Below are 19,130 nucleotides of genomic sequence, written 5' to 3' on the forward strand. Positions count from 1 at the left end.
TGTTGATCAATATGACTCCTTCAAAAAGCTTATACCTTTAGAAACAGGGCCCGAAATTAGAACCGCCCGTAGATGCATGACACAAATAAAGCGTGTTATGTTGGAATAAAAACACGACCACAGACGTGTGTTTGCGGTAATCTGATAAAACCAACTTATTTGTATGCCAGTAGATGGTTCTGGTTATTTTAGTTAATGGGTCATTTCCAAACAGTTGACCCCTCCCCCCTTTGTTGGGTCAGATGCCAGTCTGTTAAAAGTTTGTGTCATTTTGGTTGTAAAGTGTAAGGTATAGTTTTGTTTGGTTAATATTGGAAATTTTCTTTTTTATTTTTGGCCATATAGTTAACTGCTTAGGTTATATGTCTACTCATTTGTTGTACAGCATACAATATACAAGCCATTTTAGGAAGTTTTATTTTCGGCAATTTTTTAGAAGGCCGAGTCAACCCGTCACGCCTTGGTAATAATCAGTCGTAACATTAATCGGTTAATCAAGTTTAATGATCGGTTTTAAACCGTTATTAGCTATTTTGTTCTAGAATAAAACAGCTATTTTTATTATAATTATAATAATAAATATGTATTGGATTAATAAGAAGATGGGATTGGATTTAGGGCTTTGGGCTAAGGGTAGAAAGAAAAGGAAAACACAAAACAAAGGTTGTTGATGTTGATAACACGCCCCCAAGTTAAATGTTTAAAAAAACATTTCATAATTCTTACTCAATTATTGTGTATTTCAATCAATTATAATACTTTTGATTTTTTTTAAATATGTTATCAAAAGCATTTCTATTATCAATCATGTTCTTTTAGAAATGCGCACGTCTCATTTAGCAGATTTTGCTACTTTTTTTTTATTTAGTTATTATTGATGCTTTTAGTATTACAAGTTTATGAGTGTCCGTTTGGTTTAATGTTATAAGTAGCGTGATAGTCTGTATTGGGTGGTATATACGTATCAAAATATCAAATTTAAGTCACACATTTAAATTTGTGTAACCAGAACATGACTCACGTAACATATTTATCTAAACGAATCAAACACATTGGATGGTTGGGGGTTCTGAGCAAAATAAAGAGTTGTAAATAGCTTGTAAAGGTTTAAACCGGTCGTAAACAAGGTGGATGGTTGTAATAAATGGGTTAAATGCTCGTAACAGATAGGCCGCCTTATAAATTATATTTTTTATTGTCTAATCTTATTTTAAATGAGTTGATGAGTTGATATGTTTAATTAAATTGGTTAGGCATACCAATGAAAAATGACACATCAAACGAGTTGAATATGCCATTTTGAACATGTTTATTAACCATTCGTGTTATAAGTCAGTCATCTACCATGTGAATAACTAGAAGTATGTTATGGTTGAAACTTGAAAGTAGGAAGAGGAATGTTAATGATAATCATTTTGTAAGCCCGCCTTTTCATGTGGTTAGAGCGTCCTTTTATGGGTGTGAAATTAAATTCGGACACATAACTCATTAAACAAACGCCACTTAGGCTGTATGCTATGGTGGGGGCATCAAAGCTCCTCCACCGTGCCACGTCAACGTCACGTCATTGCCTCGTAAAAAATGAGGCATTGAAGCCCGCCCCACTATGGTTTAATGCCCTTGGGCGCCCCCAATATATATATATATGTCTGTGTGTATGTGAGAGAGGAGAGAGAGAGAGAACCCTGAGGGCGCTGGTCGTCACAACCATCGTTCCCCCCTCCACACCCGCCTCCACAGCGCCCCCCGGCGGTGTTCATCCTCCTTCGTCGCCCTTCTCCCCCCATCCAAGGCGCCCATAGCGGCCAGCCTTAAGGTTATTTAAGTTGTTCACATATTCGTTTATGTATAAATAATAAAATATACTATATACACATATAAACATAAATAAAAATGAAATTTATGCCTATTTTATAAAGATTACTTTTATAAGTAATATTTTAGGCTTGTTTATGTATGTTTGTTTATATTTACTCGTTATCGTCTTAAATGAACAAACAAAATCGAAGACGAATGAAGTTTCTTGACGATCTGAAAATAAAAAATCTCTTTCCGTTTATGTATACGTGTATGATGTGTTATTCATATGAACATGAAAGTAAAGGGCAAAATCAAATTCATTCAATTCCCTTGCAACTTAATATCAAACAATATATTAATGTAGCATGTTTGGTTCTCTTTTAGTTTCAATTTCAAAATCATACATTCAATTTTATAGATACCAATCAATATTCAATTACTTGTATTCCCAAATCATTTTCATATTGAATAGTGATTAAAGAACCCTTTATATCACATGATCATTGTCACATGCCCAATTTCCATAAAAACCAGGGCCACTATTTTCCTTTCAATGTGGTCCAAACCAACCCTTATCTCTTTCTTACGTTTGGGCCTACTTTATTTCTTTATCAAAACTTTAAACTTGGTCACATCAGTCTCTAAATGAATATAAATCCACCCATAATTACTTCATAAACCATTTTTTTTTATTTTTTAAAACCACTTACACTTAAAACGTCCAAGAAAATAAATCCAAAAATACGGGTCACAAAGTCTATCACTTCAAATTAACGAGTTTTATATATGACAGATAATTCTAGTCGTGTTCGGTTTGACAGGTCCAAGCCAACACAAATAGCTTTATGTCGACTTATATATTTTCATTTTGAGTACCATGTCATATCAAAAACAATTTCCTTGTTTTTAATTTTCTAAACATCCCTTATGTATGTATATTAAATCACATCAAAAATGCAATCATATAGTTTTTTTGAAGAAGCGTGGATCGACTTACTTGTATACGATCAACGTTCCTCGGGTACGAGTGTGCTATATCACCGATGGTTTCCCGAGATACGAGTTCTTCCACCTACAAAACGAACAGCACCGTGAGCTTACCCCTCAGAAAGGGACAGAGGGGTCCTCTTTGGGGTAACCCTCCGGTGTGAGAATCAGATATTGTAGGAGAGGATAATCAGGATCTGAAAATGAGTAAAGGACTTAGAATATATTTTCTTGCCTGCCTCCAACTGTGGAGGTGGTGTGGTATTTATAGTATTAGGGTTTCCAATGATTGGGCTCAGACCCAATTAGGGCCTTTTTGGCCTCCTCCTATTGCTTCGCGCCACGTGTACTTAGGACACCTGGTGCTTTTTCATTGATTATTCTCTGACCAAGGTATTTCACCTGACCCATATGCCATCACGCGGTGGCACATGGGCTTTGCTGAGTTGTCCACCCTTCATTGGCAGCTGTCAACATCAGCACATTCTTTATTCCTTAAAAGATACCTTCTGGAAGGTTGTCTGATGAGTACAATCATGGTTGTCCTTATCCTGATTTGGATTAGACTATTGTCTCATTTGTTGTGTGTCGCTTACGCGCGGCCTTTATGCGCCTATCCCGGGGATGCGCAAGGTCTTCTCTTTATTCTCACACTAAATGTGTGTGTTGTGTGCATATGTGATATGCGCCACGCGCAGATGTTTCATGCGCTTGCGCATAGGTTTTGGCTTTGTGTCTTTATGACATCCTGATTTCAAGCCTCTTGTCTATATCTTGTGGGTTGACCCGCCCCGCTCGATGTTAAGACGGGTGCATACCCCTTCATTTTTCATTAATTGTGGTAGCACCATTGAACCAATTCCATCTTTAAAAAAAAGATTCTATTATAGGACCAACTTCTTTTCATCTATATATTTCTAACCTCACCACTTATTCAAAATGTGTATTCTTTTAACACAATGCCATCAGTTTACTCTAGCCCATTTCACCAAATGGAAAACCCTGCCATAATATCACTACTACAACACACCACTCGCACCGAAAAGCGGTCCAAGAGCGGCGGGATCCTTCGCATGTTCAAGCTTCTCCCTATGTTAACCTCCGGTTGCAAGATGGTGGCATTGTTAGGGCGACCCAGAAAGCCACTACTAACCGATCATGCCACCACTGGGACCCTATTTGGGTACCGAAGGGGGCGTGTGAGTCTAGCCATCCAAGAGGACCCACACCGCCTCCCAGTATTTGTGATCGAGCTTCCAATGAGCTCGAGTGTGTTCCAAAAAGAAATGGCGTCGGATATAGTCCGGTTGTCGCTAGAAAGCGAGACCAAAAGTCACAAAAAGAAGGTGTTGGAGGAGTTTGTGTGGGTGGTTTATTGTAACGGGAGGAAATACGGGTACTCCATAAGGAGGAAGCACATGACCGATGACGAGCTTCAGGTTATGCAATCGTTGCGGGGTGTGTCAATGGGTGCGGGAGTGCTTCCTGGGTTGTCGGGTAAGGATTCGGTCGACGGGGAGTTAACTTATATGAGAGCAAGGTTTGAAAGAGTGGCAGGAAGTAAGGATTCTGAAGCTTTTCACATGATCAATCCTGAAGGGGCTGAAAATGGACAGGAGTTGAGTATTTTCTTTGTAAGAATCCGCTAAAAATAAAAAGAAAATAAAGGGATTTATAAATTATAAGTATATATATATAGTGAAAACGTTATAAAATTTTGTGACAACTATCTAAAGTGTCTATAGATATGGTTGTGGTTTTCAACAGTTATAGTTTTTGTTATGAATTAATCGTCTATGACGATACAATCGCGCTATGTTCATACAATCACGCTTTGCTATGTTTATACAATCGACACGCTAATGAATAATGATCTCGTGCGTGTGCTTACGAGTGTATCAGGTATTCACTTCCCTCAAAGCTAAATATCGATCATCATACACAGTGATCACAAGTATAAGCTAAATCTACACGTCCACCATGAAGTAAAAGATCATCATACCTATAGATATTTGTATATGATTCATGATTTTGGAAAAAGTAATATATTCAAGGTTTCAGTTTTGATAAAACGACAAAATTATGAGAAGTTTTCTTGTAATCTAGAGCATTCTCATCCCACCCTCTATCTCTAAACAAAAATTACACTAAAACTTATCATATTTTCTCTCTTCGTTTCAATTAAATAATACTTTTTATACATTTTGTTATTACTTTTTCTCTTTCATTCACTCACAACTACTTTCAAAATATATTAAAAAAATTATAGGAGATGAACAGTAACTTTTCAAATATATAGAAAAATCGTTACTTTTTCCAAAATATAAAAACTCTTCACTCACAACACCATGAATCACTCTCTAAATTATAAAAACACCCCTCATATAAAATAAGGGGTTGGATGAGAATGCCCTTACTAATACTAAAGACAGAATATTTTTTTTTTTGAAAAATAAGCTTCATTCACCACAAACGACCTGCAAGTTCTCAAAACGAGGGCCGTAAGGAAAACCAAGTTACATCAACCCAAAAGGATATTTACACCAATCGCTCCATTCTGTAGATTTAAATCTAGATCTATTTCGAATCCAAAAATACGAACAAGATTTAATCTTGGACACCACCTCAAAAGCTTTGGCCTCTTTATCTTGAAAAATCTTCTCATTTCTTGCATTCCACATACTCCATAAGGCCGTGACCACTATACAATGAGCCACCCTTTTGTCGAGTTTCAGCTTCTTTAAACCTTTCGCTAACACAAGAATATCCCGAACTTCAAACACAAAGATAGGATCCAAACGGCACCACACGATAATCCTATCCCATATCTCGACTGCAAAAATACAACCTGTGAAAATATGATTAGCGGATTCCTGATGCGATTCACAAAACGGACAACTGTCCTCGCTAAGACCCATCCCTCGCTTATTTAAAGCAATTTTAGTAGGAATCCTATCTTGCTCCGCTCGCCACGCCAACACATTACACTTGATCGGCATCCACCCATCCCATTTAAACTTAAAACAGGGTTCATATTGTCGGCTACTAATAATAAGTTTTTTTTTGCAGTAGAAACCGAGAACATGCCATCTTCAGATCCAGCCCAAATCCATTTATCACAACCAGCGCCCCAGTCGTACTCATATATATTGGACAGAAGCCCAAATAACTCATCCAGCTCTACCGATGATCTGGGATCCTGTCGCCAAGCCCATCTCATGACCCGATCATTATTTTGGAAACTCACTCTATCCGCCACGCTGCACAATTTTTGAGATTCCAATCTAAAAATATTAGGATACATACACCGTAAAAGGAAATTCTGAGAGCCATGGGTCACACCAAAATCTAATGTTTACACCATCCCCAGCGACGCCACGCAAGAAACTATTAAGCTTTTTACCATTACCAATCGAGCGCTCCCCGATCTTCACTATTTATCTCCAACATCCATGAGCAGCCGACCTTAGCGGTAAAAAAGACCAACTTTGAGTACCACCATGACATACCGCAATGAGTCTCTTCCATAAACAATTCCCATCCTTTTTGAACCGCCAACTCCATTTAAGAAGAAGAGCTTCATTAGTATCTTTTAATCAGCTTAAGCCCAACCCACCAATTTTCCTCGGGCTCGCCACTCTCACCCAAGCAACCCAATTGATCTTTTTTTCTTCACTGGATCCTCCCCATAAAAAACGTCGCATAATACGTTCTAACTTTTCAATCACCGCCGAAGGAGCTTTGAAAAGCGAGAAATAATAAATGGGAAGATTCTATAAAACCGATCTTATAAGAGTTACTCTTCCTCCAATAGATAGAAGTTTAGACTTCCACGAGGCGAGCCGCTTCTACAACACATTAATAACATAAGACCAATTGCTAATGCGATTCATGTTTGCCCTCACTTTGATCCCTAAATATTCAAAAGGAAACAATCCCCTTCTACACCCCACCACGCCCCGCATGTCATCCACTTCGTCGTCTTCGACTTCAATTATGAACAAGTTGGACTTATGTAAATTAATTATAAAACCCGAACACAAATAAAAGCACTGAAGGACCCGAGCAATGTTTTCCAAATTCTCCCGTGACCACTCGCCAACAATAAGAGCATCATCGACATAAAAAAGATGAGTGATATCCACGTCCGAAATACGAATCCCAGGCAATTCCCCTGTCTCTCTAGCTTTATTTAACATCCAAGAAAGAGTCTCCATCACGATCAGAAATAAAAAAAGGGACAAAGGATCTCCTTGTCTGAGCCCCTTTTCACATTTAAATTCGAAGTCGGCGACCCATTCACTAGAACCGACGACCTAGCCGAATCCAAAATCCCTTTAACCCACAAACACCACTAGTTAGGAAAGTCAATCTGAAGCATATTATTAATAAGAAAATTCCAATTAACGTTGCCATACGCCTTCTCAAAATCTATCTTCAAAAGGAATGCCTTCTTATTTCTTCAACCAATCCACCAACTCGGAAACAATGAGAGGCCCATCCAAAATAAATCTATCTATGAGAAACGCCGACTGAGACTCAGAAATCAACACCCCCCAAAACCTTTTTGAGACGATTAGCAAGGATTTTAGAAATCACTTTACTAATAATCCCAATGAGCGTGATAGGTCCTACAGACAGAATGGTTAATCAACTGATAACATTTTATTGTTGAGTTGGAGTTATTATTTCTATATAAATAATTGAGTTAACCACTTAACCCGGACTAAAATCAACAATTACAAATTTTACTTTTTTGGAATAGTATACTGTATGTGAATAAAAGATACATTGTTTGCTCTTTTATATTTTATAATAATTAGCATAATGTAAGAAGGATTTGTGACAACACAAAAAACCTTTTAAAAATAAATTAAAAAAATATATATATTAAAAAATTATAACTTAAAATATAAATAAAAAATAAAAAAAAATTTAAAAACTAAAATGTTTCCCCATCATTCCCGTTAAAAAACATGATAAAAAGACACAATGACGAAAATGAACAAAAGACACAATTATAACTAAAAAAGACACAATCGATCGCAAAATATAACACAATGCCGAACAAAATATAACACAATGTTGAGTAATATAACACAATATCAAGAAAAAAAATACAACGTCAAGGAAAAACAACACAGTTAATGACGAAAATAAATACAAAATACAATGATAAATAAAAAGACACAATGATCTTTTTCACTCAATATCGTGTCTTATTTTTTATTATTAGAACGAGAAAGATGATGGAGACATTTTTGTGTTCTTACTTTTTTTGTTTTTTTTATTAAATTTTGAGTTATAATTTTCTTTAGGGTTTTTTTTTTTGGCTACAATCCTTCTCATTTTTGTCCTTTTTATAGAATAACTTGACCCATTAGCATACTTATGCTTTTCTTTTTGACTCTTAATTTTTTATTTAATTTTGTCTTGTGGTTAGCAATCAATTAGCTGAACTGATTCATGATCACAACGGCTATGTTATAAACAACTTCGATATATAGTTATGTATTTTGAACTAACTTTCTATATGGGTTGTGTTGGGGACACCCAACCAAATTTGGAGATACCCACCCTATCCGAAGCTGAGAGGGTTATCCGCTGCGGATAGAGGTGTTTTGTCGTATGCGGCACCTTTTATGATGTACCCTATCCACCGCTGATAGGCCTATCCGTGGCGGATAAGGTACCCGACAACCTGCAACAATCAAATCAGTCAAAACTTCATACCCTATCCGCCGCAAAGAGGGCTATCCGTGGCGGATTGTGTCAAAGCTGAATTATTGAGCCTTCCGGCTCCCTTCCTTTCTTTCAATATATTTCAATTAACAAACACACAACACAACACACATTACCCACAACACAAAAACATAGTTAAACCCGAGTAGAAAAAATTATTTTTGCTTGACATTTTCAACGTGGTACGAAAATAATGTCGTGGTATGATCATTTGTTTCCAGGCTCGAACGACGAGCAGTCGGGCTATGCATATAACGATCAGTCGGAGCAGCCGGGCTTACCGAATGTACTTCTAGACCTGAGCCAGGAGCCGGGCTATGCATATATCGAGCAACCCGACTTACCAAATCCTGACCAGGCTTCTTTATATATTTATATAATACAATAGTAGTCGCTAGTTATTTTTTAAATAAGATATTATGACGACAACGACGATGATGATGATGATGGGTCATGTGTGAAAAGACAAATATGCCTTTTATTTTGACAGTAAACCAAACAGTCAAACTAACAGAAAACCCAAATTGCAAAAGAAGACCACCACAGGAGCTTTATTTGCGAAATGGTCATCACATGGTTAAAAGTTGCATTTTGGGTTTCACCATAGGAACCATAACTACAATTAACTTTTTTTTTTTTATTTGCTCTATCCATCTCAATGATTATTAGAGTTGATAATACCCTCATATGTTTTGTACATATTCTGAGTTAACCTAAAATACTAGCAGAGTTAATGGTAAGTGCTACTAAGAGAAACATACTAGATGTCTAGTGTGCTTTTTAAACATTAAGAATGTAGTCATGTAACCAAAAAGTTTTGTAAAGGGTCAAACATGAATCTGTAATTGTCTAAAATAATTAACCTAATGGAACATGTGTTGAAATAGCATTTACTACCTTCTGAAATTTGAACATTAAAATGGCATTTTTAAAATGCCTATTGTTGGGCCTGGAATATTTGGTCTTTCATTTATCGGCCCACATAGGCTACATTATATAGTTATGTGAAAGAATTCAGGTTTGTACCCATTAGTCCATTATAGGGATGAGCTCGGTATCGGTACCGAAAATCCCGATCTCGAAAATCGCAAATTTTTGGTACCGGTATCGGTACCGAAATATTCGGTTCGGTACCGGTACGGTACCGGTATTTAAGGTAAAATTCGGGAAATACTGGTACCGTACCGGTCCCGAAAACTCGAAACCTTGGTACCGATTGGTACCGATACCAAAATCGGTACAGATTTGGTACCGTCGGTACCGAATCGGTACCATACCGATTTTTGCTCATCCCTAGTCCATTACGCTTCAATTTCCTAACCTATTCCTTTTAATATATTTTTCTTTTAGAGTTCCGGTTTTAACTAGGTAACAATCATGTTATGATAATATGGTGCAGTGGTAAGAGACGTGCCCTTCTTAAGTAGAGGCACAGGTTCGATTCTCACTTGGATCGGTTCGAAAGACATCTGGTTGAAAAGACAAATCAGAGCTTTAATCCCGGGTTTGAACCAAACATGGGACAAGGTTTGTGGGTTCCATCTGGTTCCTGCGCATTAGGGGGTACGATCTTACGGCGGTCCATGAGTTGACCTTGAACATGGCGGCACCGAAAGGGTAGATTTACATGTGAGATTCTCTGCCGTTCAAAAAAAGCAATCATGTCAGATTGCGGATTATGGATTCCCGGTTGGTAGAATGGTTCAGCCCGTACATAGCCTATATACTTATTACTGTAAAAGCGTTAACTCTAAACTGCACACTAGTAGTGCAATCCGAACTTGCTTCATTTAACCCACCCATTCATCTAAGTGACTTAGATTAACCGGCTGTTGTAAAGTTGTAAATGTTTTAAACAAATTTGAGAGTTGTAATTCAGTGGTTAAAAGTGATGGTGCAACGACCTGTTAAATTAAATAGATTGACAAGTCAATACATTATTAAAATGGTTAAATAGGTTAACCTATTTACGACTAGAGTTAGATATAATAAACCAAATACGGTTATTGTCGTATCTTAATGTCAAAATTAAGTAAACCTAAGTCTAACCTATCAACTTTTAAGTTCAAAACTAAATTCCCTTTATGTCAGCTTCATAAAAACTTTTGTTTTGTTCTGCGTAGCGTCTAATTGTTAAATTAATAAGTGAATAATTTATTTACTAATAGTAAATAAAAATGAGGTGGGGTAGAAATAAAACTAACTTACTAAACATACAAATAACTCGGTGTAATTTTCATCATAGTGTAATTATAGCATTTGAATACAATGTTGAACCAGTGTAATTACACTACTAATCAATTAATTACCTCCTCCTCCTCCTCAAATAGTTGGTTCAAAAAGCTTTGCAAACAGAAGATTGATTGACTAGCAAAATCATGATTTGATCCACACTTCAATTGACTAGGTATTTATAGTTTTAAATCAATTGATTGATTGACCAGTCGATCGATTGTTTGGTATTGATCGATGAGTAATGAGTTGTAATTAGGAGCGATGGGGTTGCTGTGGAGGAAGAAGGAACCGTTCAAAATCCTTATGTTCGCATGGTAATATGCTTATTTATTTTGTATTTGATTCAAACCCTATAAAGATAAGCTGGTTTTACTTTTAAATAATATATGTGCATTCTTTACATGAATTCATAGTTTTATATGTATAAAAATAAGCTAGTATTATATGTAAACAATATATGTACAGTCTTCACATAATTTCATAGCCTTTATGTAACAAATATATTTATTTCAAAATTATCCATAACTTGTAAATGCATGCAACATTAAATGTTTATTTGATCGAATATTCATTCTTCCATGTCCCTTGGATTACGACAATGGCATCATTAAAAAACAACACATCCATATAGGTGCATAGTGTACGACTTGTTTAGACAAATCATAAATATTAATATATGCTAACGTAATGGCTATTAAAATTAATTAGTATAAAACTATAAATAAAGGATATAGGTCATAGTATTTTTTGGTGAGGTTTTATTTTTTTTTGTTTGGGTTTCAATTACCATAATGAGTAACTTAAAAAACATGGAAGAAAAAATCATAAATAGATTACAAGTAGAGTTAGGTTGTTTTCAAAGTAACTGTCTAGCTTTAATAGAGGATGTAGGTCTTAGCAATTGTTGGTGAGCTTTTTTCAGTTAGATATATTAATAAGAAAGAGTCATGATGATTTATTAAAATAAACGTATGATAAATTTGAAACGTTGGCTCATTTGAAAGAGTAGGCTAAACTAGCATGCCGTTTGGTAGGCTCATTTAGCCTACTGATATACATGGCAGTGCATGCTAACGAGGGGATTGGTAGGCCAAATCAATTGGTGTTTAAAAGAATCCGAATCTAAAATATCCGAAAATCTGAATCCGAATTTTCAGATTCGGATTCGGATGGTGGTTTTGAAAATTTTTGGATATACCGGATATTTAGATTGTCCGAAATAGTTTTTCAAGTAATAAATAATACATATTATTTAGAAATTTCGGACAATTTTAAGATATTTTAGATATGTTTTTCGTATATTTCGGATATTTCGCATAATTTTCGGCTATTTCTGACAATTTTTCAGATATTTCGGATGATTTTCGAATAAATTGGATAATTTTTCGAATAATTTCCGGATATCCAAAATATTTTTAAATAATATTGTACTTTTTTGTAAGTAATTTTTTTTTCAAAATTCGGATATCCGTTTGGCTATCCGAATCCAAAATTTCGGATATCCGAAATCGAATATTCGAGTTTTCATATTCGAATTCGGTTAGTAAAATTCACTACCCAAAATGCTCAGATAATCGAAGTTCACATATCCGGTTTGATCACCCCTAGCTAAATCAGCCTACGAATGAACGTGTGCCACTCTTTAAATGATCAGATGAAGGGGACACTATACATTTCATATGTTTTGGTCAACATGCATATTTTAGTTTTTATTAAATTACTAGTTTTAGACCCTGTGTATTATACGGGATGATCTAAATAATAAATTTACAAATAAAGTTAATCAATAAGTATATAATATATGTGAAAAAATTATATATATTACATATATATTTCTTATTGTTATTACTGAAATTTTAAAACAAAATACCAGCTATATCATTAAAATCAAAATTAGTGGAACCTACCAAATAGATTTTAAAAATAACATAATATCGGCAAATAATGTGCTAAATATACAACCTATAACACTACAAAGTAATACTTTTCCTTCATATAAAACATTAAAAGGTACTTGTACACTTGAATACATATTTTGGATTATTTTGACTTGTTTCCTTTTAGTTAACTATATGTAGTTTAGCTTATTCTACCCAACTTCATAACATGAAAACAACAATAAAACCATTCAATTTAGATAAAAACACATTCAAGATGAGAATTAAGTACGAATCAATTCAACGAAATACAAAAAAACCCTAATAATCATATGAATCCAATAATAAGCAAACTTGTCAAAACATATTCAAAATCAAAGTAATGACAATAAAATCAAACAAATATTGTTAAACTCCAAGAAACACTATGAGAACCCAAAATGAAACTATTTAAATCAAATATTTTTTAATATAATGTTTTCATTTTTTTTACTATTGTAATATGATTATTGTATATGTTATTAACAAACTAATCTTTTTGTTTATTGAAATAAATTATATTAGTTAAATAAATATGATTTTATATAAAATAAAACAACTTAAATTTGGAGATGATATAGAAACTTAGGTGGGCTTTTATAACTGAATTTTGAACTTAAATATAAGATTTATCTAACTTATATATAGAAAATGTATATTAATTATAATTAAATATCTTAATTTATAAGATATAAAAGTGAAGGAGTTTTGATGGGAAAAAATTATTAAATGAAACATAGTGATAATATGTGTCACAATTATTTTCTTTTATTAGAATAGGTAGATTAAAAAGGTGTATAGTGTAGGTGAAAGGTATCATGAGACCAAATACACAAATGTCCCATAACTGTAAACACCTTATTTTGGCACAACAAAGCAAATAATGTAGATTTGTTGTGCATCCTTAATTATGTAGCAACTTTATACACTTACTTGTGCATTATGACCATAAATACATATATAAGGCTATTTAGATAACGTGTGACTTGAAACTTGCTCGAAAAGACTCGCTCGAAACACATTAAAAAAAAAAGCTCACTTGAAACCAATTTAAACTACCATGTCATGTTCCTCAATTACACGGTGCAACCGTTGCCACCAAGCAATTTCACCATGGTCACTGCCTAGCAAACCATCAAGTCTCGTCTCCTTCACATTCCAAAGACTACAAAATAATGAGAATTATAGTTGAATATGCTATATTCCAAGTCAATTGAGGTGAATTTAAGATCAAATTTCAGATACAAGTAACAGATACCTAATAAATTTATTTGACCCAATCTTATTATAGGATATAAGACCAAAAAATTTATTGTACTTGAACCGTCGTTATCTCCACTCGTGCCTGTAATATATTTATTTTGTAAAACCATATACAAAAAGGGACAACTTTGTATAATAGTAATCAAGTTTCAAGTTTGTTCCAATTAAGTCACTCATATTTTATTTTGTCTCAATTAGGTCACTCAACTTTCAAATTTGTCTTAATTAAGTCACTCAACTTTCAGTGTTTCTCAATTAGGTCACTCAACTTTCAAATTTAGCTCAATTAGGTCACTCAACTTTTAATAAATGTTCTAATACCATCTTTTTTACCTTCATATTATATGTTTATAAATAACTTAAACGTCATTAAAACCAACGCTTTTTTTATTTTTATATCAGTAAATGTATCAATTACGATAATAAAGTAGTTGCCCCTCTCGTTTTAGAACACAAATTGAAATTTAAGTGACCTAATTGAGACAAATTAAAAGTTGAGTAACTTAATTGTGATAAAACAAAATATGAGTGATTTAATTGGAATAAACTAAAAATTTGGTTACTATTCTATAGTGTTTTCCCTATAAAAAAAGAAAAAACACGTATAGAAACTATCAGTAGATATCTTTTTAAACTTTACGTGATTTGTATAGTTAAAATGTATAGGGAAAAGTAAAAAACACGGAAGAAGAACGACCCATAAAGGATGTATTGCCGACTAATAAATAATAAAGTGAATAACGGTCCACGCGGAACATGTGGGGGTAACAAACAGGCAGGGGATCAACTGCGGCCTGATTGAAAGATTTGGACCCCACTGATTTGGACATATCTTGCGTCTTATATCCATTTTGTCACTTTACCTGCGGAGTGGGTGGTGTACGGTGATGCATCGTACGTTGAATTTACTAACCTATTTGTCGGTGACTATTACAATGCACCCTAATGTTTCATTTACTCACAACTGGTCCTTAAAGTTTTAACTTAATCTACTATCGCCATTTCTATTTTCAAGACTTTTGAAGCCTTTTGTAGTTGAAGTTATAACGCCCCCTCAAATTTTGGGGTTTAAACGAGAAGGATTTTTTTTTCCTTTTTAAAAAAAGTAAAGATGCCTTTGTCTCCGTCCATTAAGTTTTCTAAAAGAATGGTATAGAGATAAGCGGGTGGACATGTGGTCCGTTAATGATCCAAATTAGCCGCTCAAAAAAAAAAAGGATATAAGTGAACTCAAACTTAATGTAGAAACCAAAAACTTGAAAAATTAAGGATGTATTTAGGCATGGGATAATATATGAGATTAGAGGAATTTTTTTTATTTAGGTTTTAAACTGATATGGTATTTGATAACACTCAAACCAAAATGACCCAGAACATGCACACGGTTACATGAACAATACCCATAAATATTTTCCAATAATTTTTGTTTCCCTTTATCTTAGGTTAGGAAGAAGAATTATAATCTACTAATTCACCATTATTTGCTTTTATTAAATGATAAGAAATATGTTTTACGGGTTACTTGTAAAAAATTAACGGTAATACTTGATGATATTAAACTGGGTACATGACAAAAATTTACAAATGAATATGAGACTAAGATTTACCGATACCATGCTCAACAGTCAAAACTCAAACTCGTGTTAAGAAGCACCAAGTATTATGTATAACATAGGATGGCATAAAATGTAAAACAAGTAAACATAATATGCATGCTAAGGCATTTTCTTGAAATTAGAGGGTGGTTTTGGGGCAGTATCGTTTTGGTAACATTACAGCGGAGCAAGGTAGTTGTCGGGGGTTGCCAGGCTAGCAGAAGATTTTTGAGGATCCTCAGTCACCAAAAAGTCTACAAAATACGGTTTAAAACAAACACTGTTAACAGTTAGCTAATAATTAATTAGACAGGTGACAATGACTCCTAAACAAAACTCCATCGTTGAGATATATAAAATGAACATATTATTTAGGTTTTATTCTAAACTAGATTTTCATCCCAGCGCGTTGCGTCGGGTCAATTAATAAAACCTCATCGTTGAAACCTTGGTGTTGGTAGAACCCGAGTGTTGCTTCGGTGAGTTGACGCGAATTCAATTAGTATCGTTTACGTTTTTTATAGTATAGACACCATTGGTAAAACCTTAGCGTCCAAAAACTATACAATCGTCAAATTAACATATAAAAAAATAAATTATTTAAAACGAAGTTTGTTTCATCAGTAAACCCGGGCGGTGGTAAAACCCAAACGTTGTCAGCCCCGAACATTGAGGCGGTAACTGGACACGAATTTGGTTGATTTCGGCTACGTTTGTTACGGTACAAGAGCTAAAAAAGAAAAAAATATATATATAAAGATTGAGTGGACCAGTGGAGTGGTGTCGGCTCGTAAACTCGGGCGTTGGTAAAACTGAGCGTGGTCCCGGACGTTGAGACGTTGAGTCTATGCGAATCGGGTTGGTTTTCGTCACGTTCGTTATTATATCGGAATTAAAACAAACAAAAGAAAAAACAAAATTATCATTCGGTCAACTTCCATTAGGGATGAGCTCGTGATGGTAACAGTATTAATCCCGAAAATTTGAAATATTTGGTACCGGTATTTCGTGCAAAATTCGGGAAACAGGTACTGTACCGAACCGTAGGCAAGGGTTCTCAACCACGGGAAGGGGGGAGGGGGAAGGATCACTGGGCCAAGATTGAAAGTCAGGGTCGGTGATCAAAGGGAAAGAGAGGAAAGGAGCAACTCAAATAGAAATAATGAATACATCCTGATTTCGACTTTAAAGAGAGGAGACCATAGCTAGAACCTTATCTAAGTTGACTTCGTTGGAAGTACCAATACCCACTGCTACTAAGAAACTGATTTCTCCCTTTAGGACAAAGATCCATTACTATGTTGTAACAGTACTTTCGACTATGATTCTATGAGACTTCCCACAGAGTAAGTAGGCATAAAGATGGGTTAGATTACAGTGGAAAGCGCAGACAGCAGGAAGGATTTCCGGCAATGGATTAAGCTGACACCTCTCTTTGATGAAGCAGCGATACACCTCCGTGAGCTTTGGCAATGTTGTTATGGACCCTTCTATGGTAGAAGTAATTCTTTCTTGTAAAGAACCCATTTCGGTACTAAGGGTAGGTTGATAACCCACGGCGGAAGGCATTCTACCCAACAAGGCTACTGCACCGATAACGAAATCTGAAAACTTGGTAATGATTTGGTATTGAATTCGGTACCAGTACCAGTACCGAAAATGCTCATCCCTAATTTCCATTATGTTTGTTACGGTAGCAAAACGAAAGGAAAAAAAAAACACAATTGTATGGACAAATAAGGTGCCATCAAATGGCTCAATGACAGCTTAGCAGTACCAAACTTGTAGTTTATATATATTAGATAATTGATAAAGGTTTTATTCTAAATTGATAATTCGAAAAATGAAAAGGTAAAAGTTGATTCTTATTTCGAAAATAAAAGATATTAGGTAATTTTTAACGTGTAAGTATAAAATATAAATATCAACGATATTGTAAGGCCCCGAACCCGGTGACCCTACTTTAGCGTCGGATTTACTCATAAACACAGTTCTTCAAATCAGAGTTTATTAAAACTTTTCGCGGAATATAAAACATCAATCATTTGTTACAAAACATTAAATCTTTTCTTTGATACCATAACACAAAACTTTATATTTAAAACATCTTTACTTCTTTCTTCAGATGCCAGCCGTTCAATCCATGCCGTGTGTCATCCTCATGCTAACTCTATAATCAGCTCACCTGCGTGCATACTAAAAGTCAGCTACGCTGAGTGAGTTCTAGTTAATCAAGCAACTTATCATACAACCACTTCATACAATATATACGTATCCGAAGACACATAGCCCACTGTCTAACATGCCACTGTTGAACCACTTAATTACCCCTATAGCTTAGCCTCTTAATTACCCCTACAGCTTAGCCACTTATGCCACTATATGCCACCTTAATAACGAAGTCACGTATAGGCTTACCCTACCACGTACTATCGTCATGCCACTAACACTCTTACTAGACTCTGCCACTTCTATCACGTTCTACCACTACTTGTCAACAGCACTCTTTATACCAATACAATATTTACATAATAAGCAATCGCATCATAGAATACATACACACTAACAACCACTAGACAATCACTCTCCTTGACGATACGTGCAATATCCGAAGACCGTTCACGTACCGACAGCATTACATAATAGCTACTTGTATAACATCTATACACTTACCACTTAAGGTAAGTGTATTCACACTTTCGCATCTAACCTGCTTAACTTACCACTTAGCCTCTTATTTACACCTACCACCTTGCCACTTTGCCACTTTAATAACATATAACGTTATGCCACTTTGCCACTTAATATCGTATAACGTTATGCCACTTTGCCACTTTAATAACGTAAAACGTTATGCCACTTTGCCACTTTAATAACGTAAAACGTTATGCCACTTTGCCACTTTAATAACGTAAAACGTTATGCCACTTTGCCACTTTAATAACGAAGGCACGTATAGGCTTACCCTACCACGTACTATCGTTATGCCACTAACACTCTTACTAGACTCTTGCCACTTCTAACACGTTCTACTTCTACTTGTCTACAACACACTTCATATTATTTACATAATAAGCATGTCACATCAACAATCATACACACATAATAACGATGGCACGTACAGGCTTTCCCTATCACGCGCTCACGTTATGCCACTAACACCCTTGCTAGACACTTGCCACTTTTAACACACTCTACCTCTACCTGCCTATATCACACTTCATATCAGTTCGGTATTTACGTATTAAACCAGTCACATCATAACATTCGTACACACTATCAACCACTTAGAATTTACCATCCTTGGCGATACGTGCAATATCCGAAGATCGTTCACGTACCGACAAGCATTATAAAATATATACCTCATATAACATCTATAGCATACACTTACCACTTAAGGTAAGTGTATTCACACTTCACATCGAGTATGCACACAGCCCCGAAAACATAACAAGGAAATGGGGCTAGAAACTCACCTGAACTCTGCTTCTTTCTTCTGATAGCTGTAATTCCCTTCTCTATCTGAGCTCGGCTGACTGTACAAGTTACACGTATCAATACTCGCCTGATCTAATCTGGTGGCCTAGTA

At 35.2% G+C, this 19,130-nt stretch overlaps 2 protein-coding genes across 2 annotated transcripts; one reads left to right on the forward strand and one right to left on the reverse strand.

Moving 5' to 3' along the window:
- The first annotated feature begins 3,746 nt into the window (after positions 1–3,746).
- LOC143570996 (protein MIZU-KUSSEI 1-like) lies at positions 3,747–4,471 on the forward strand. The gene has a single exon (XM_077056512.1). The coding sequence runs from the start codon at positions 3,747–3,749 to the stop codon at positions 4,434–4,436; it is 690 nt and encodes a 229-aa protein (XP_076912627.1). The 3' UTR covers positions 4,437–4,471.
- An 832-nt stretch (positions 4,472–5,303) lies between these two features.
- LOC143571003 (uncharacterized) lies at positions 5,304–5,786 on the reverse strand. The gene has a single exon (XM_077056517.1). It carries the CDS (start codon positions 5,784–5,786, stop codon positions 5,304–5,306), a length of 483 nt encoding a protein of 160 aa, XP_076912632.1.
- Between the last annotated feature and the right edge of the window lie 13,344 nt (positions 5,787–19,130).

Source organism: Bidens hawaiensis, unplaced genomic scaffold, assembly GCF_021521415.1.
Source record: "Bidens hawaiensis isolate Kalapana, Puna unplaced genomic scaffold, B.hawaiensis_p1.1 tig00025180_1, whole genome shotgun sequence".
NCBI classification, from domain to species: domain Eukaryota; kingdom Viridiplantae; phylum Streptophyta; class Magnoliopsida; order Asterales; family Asteraceae; genus Bidens; species Bidens hawaiensis.

Excerpts from the sequence above, each read along its gene's own strand:
- LOC143570996 (XM_077056512.1), top strand. The coding sequence starts at position 3,747 with ATGCCATCAGTTTACTCTAGCCCATTTCACCAAATGGAAAACCCTGCC.
- LOC143571003 (XM_077056517.1), bottom strand. The coding sequence starts at position 5,786 with ATGCCGATCAAGTGTAATGTGTTGGCGTGGCGAGCGGAGCAAGATAGG.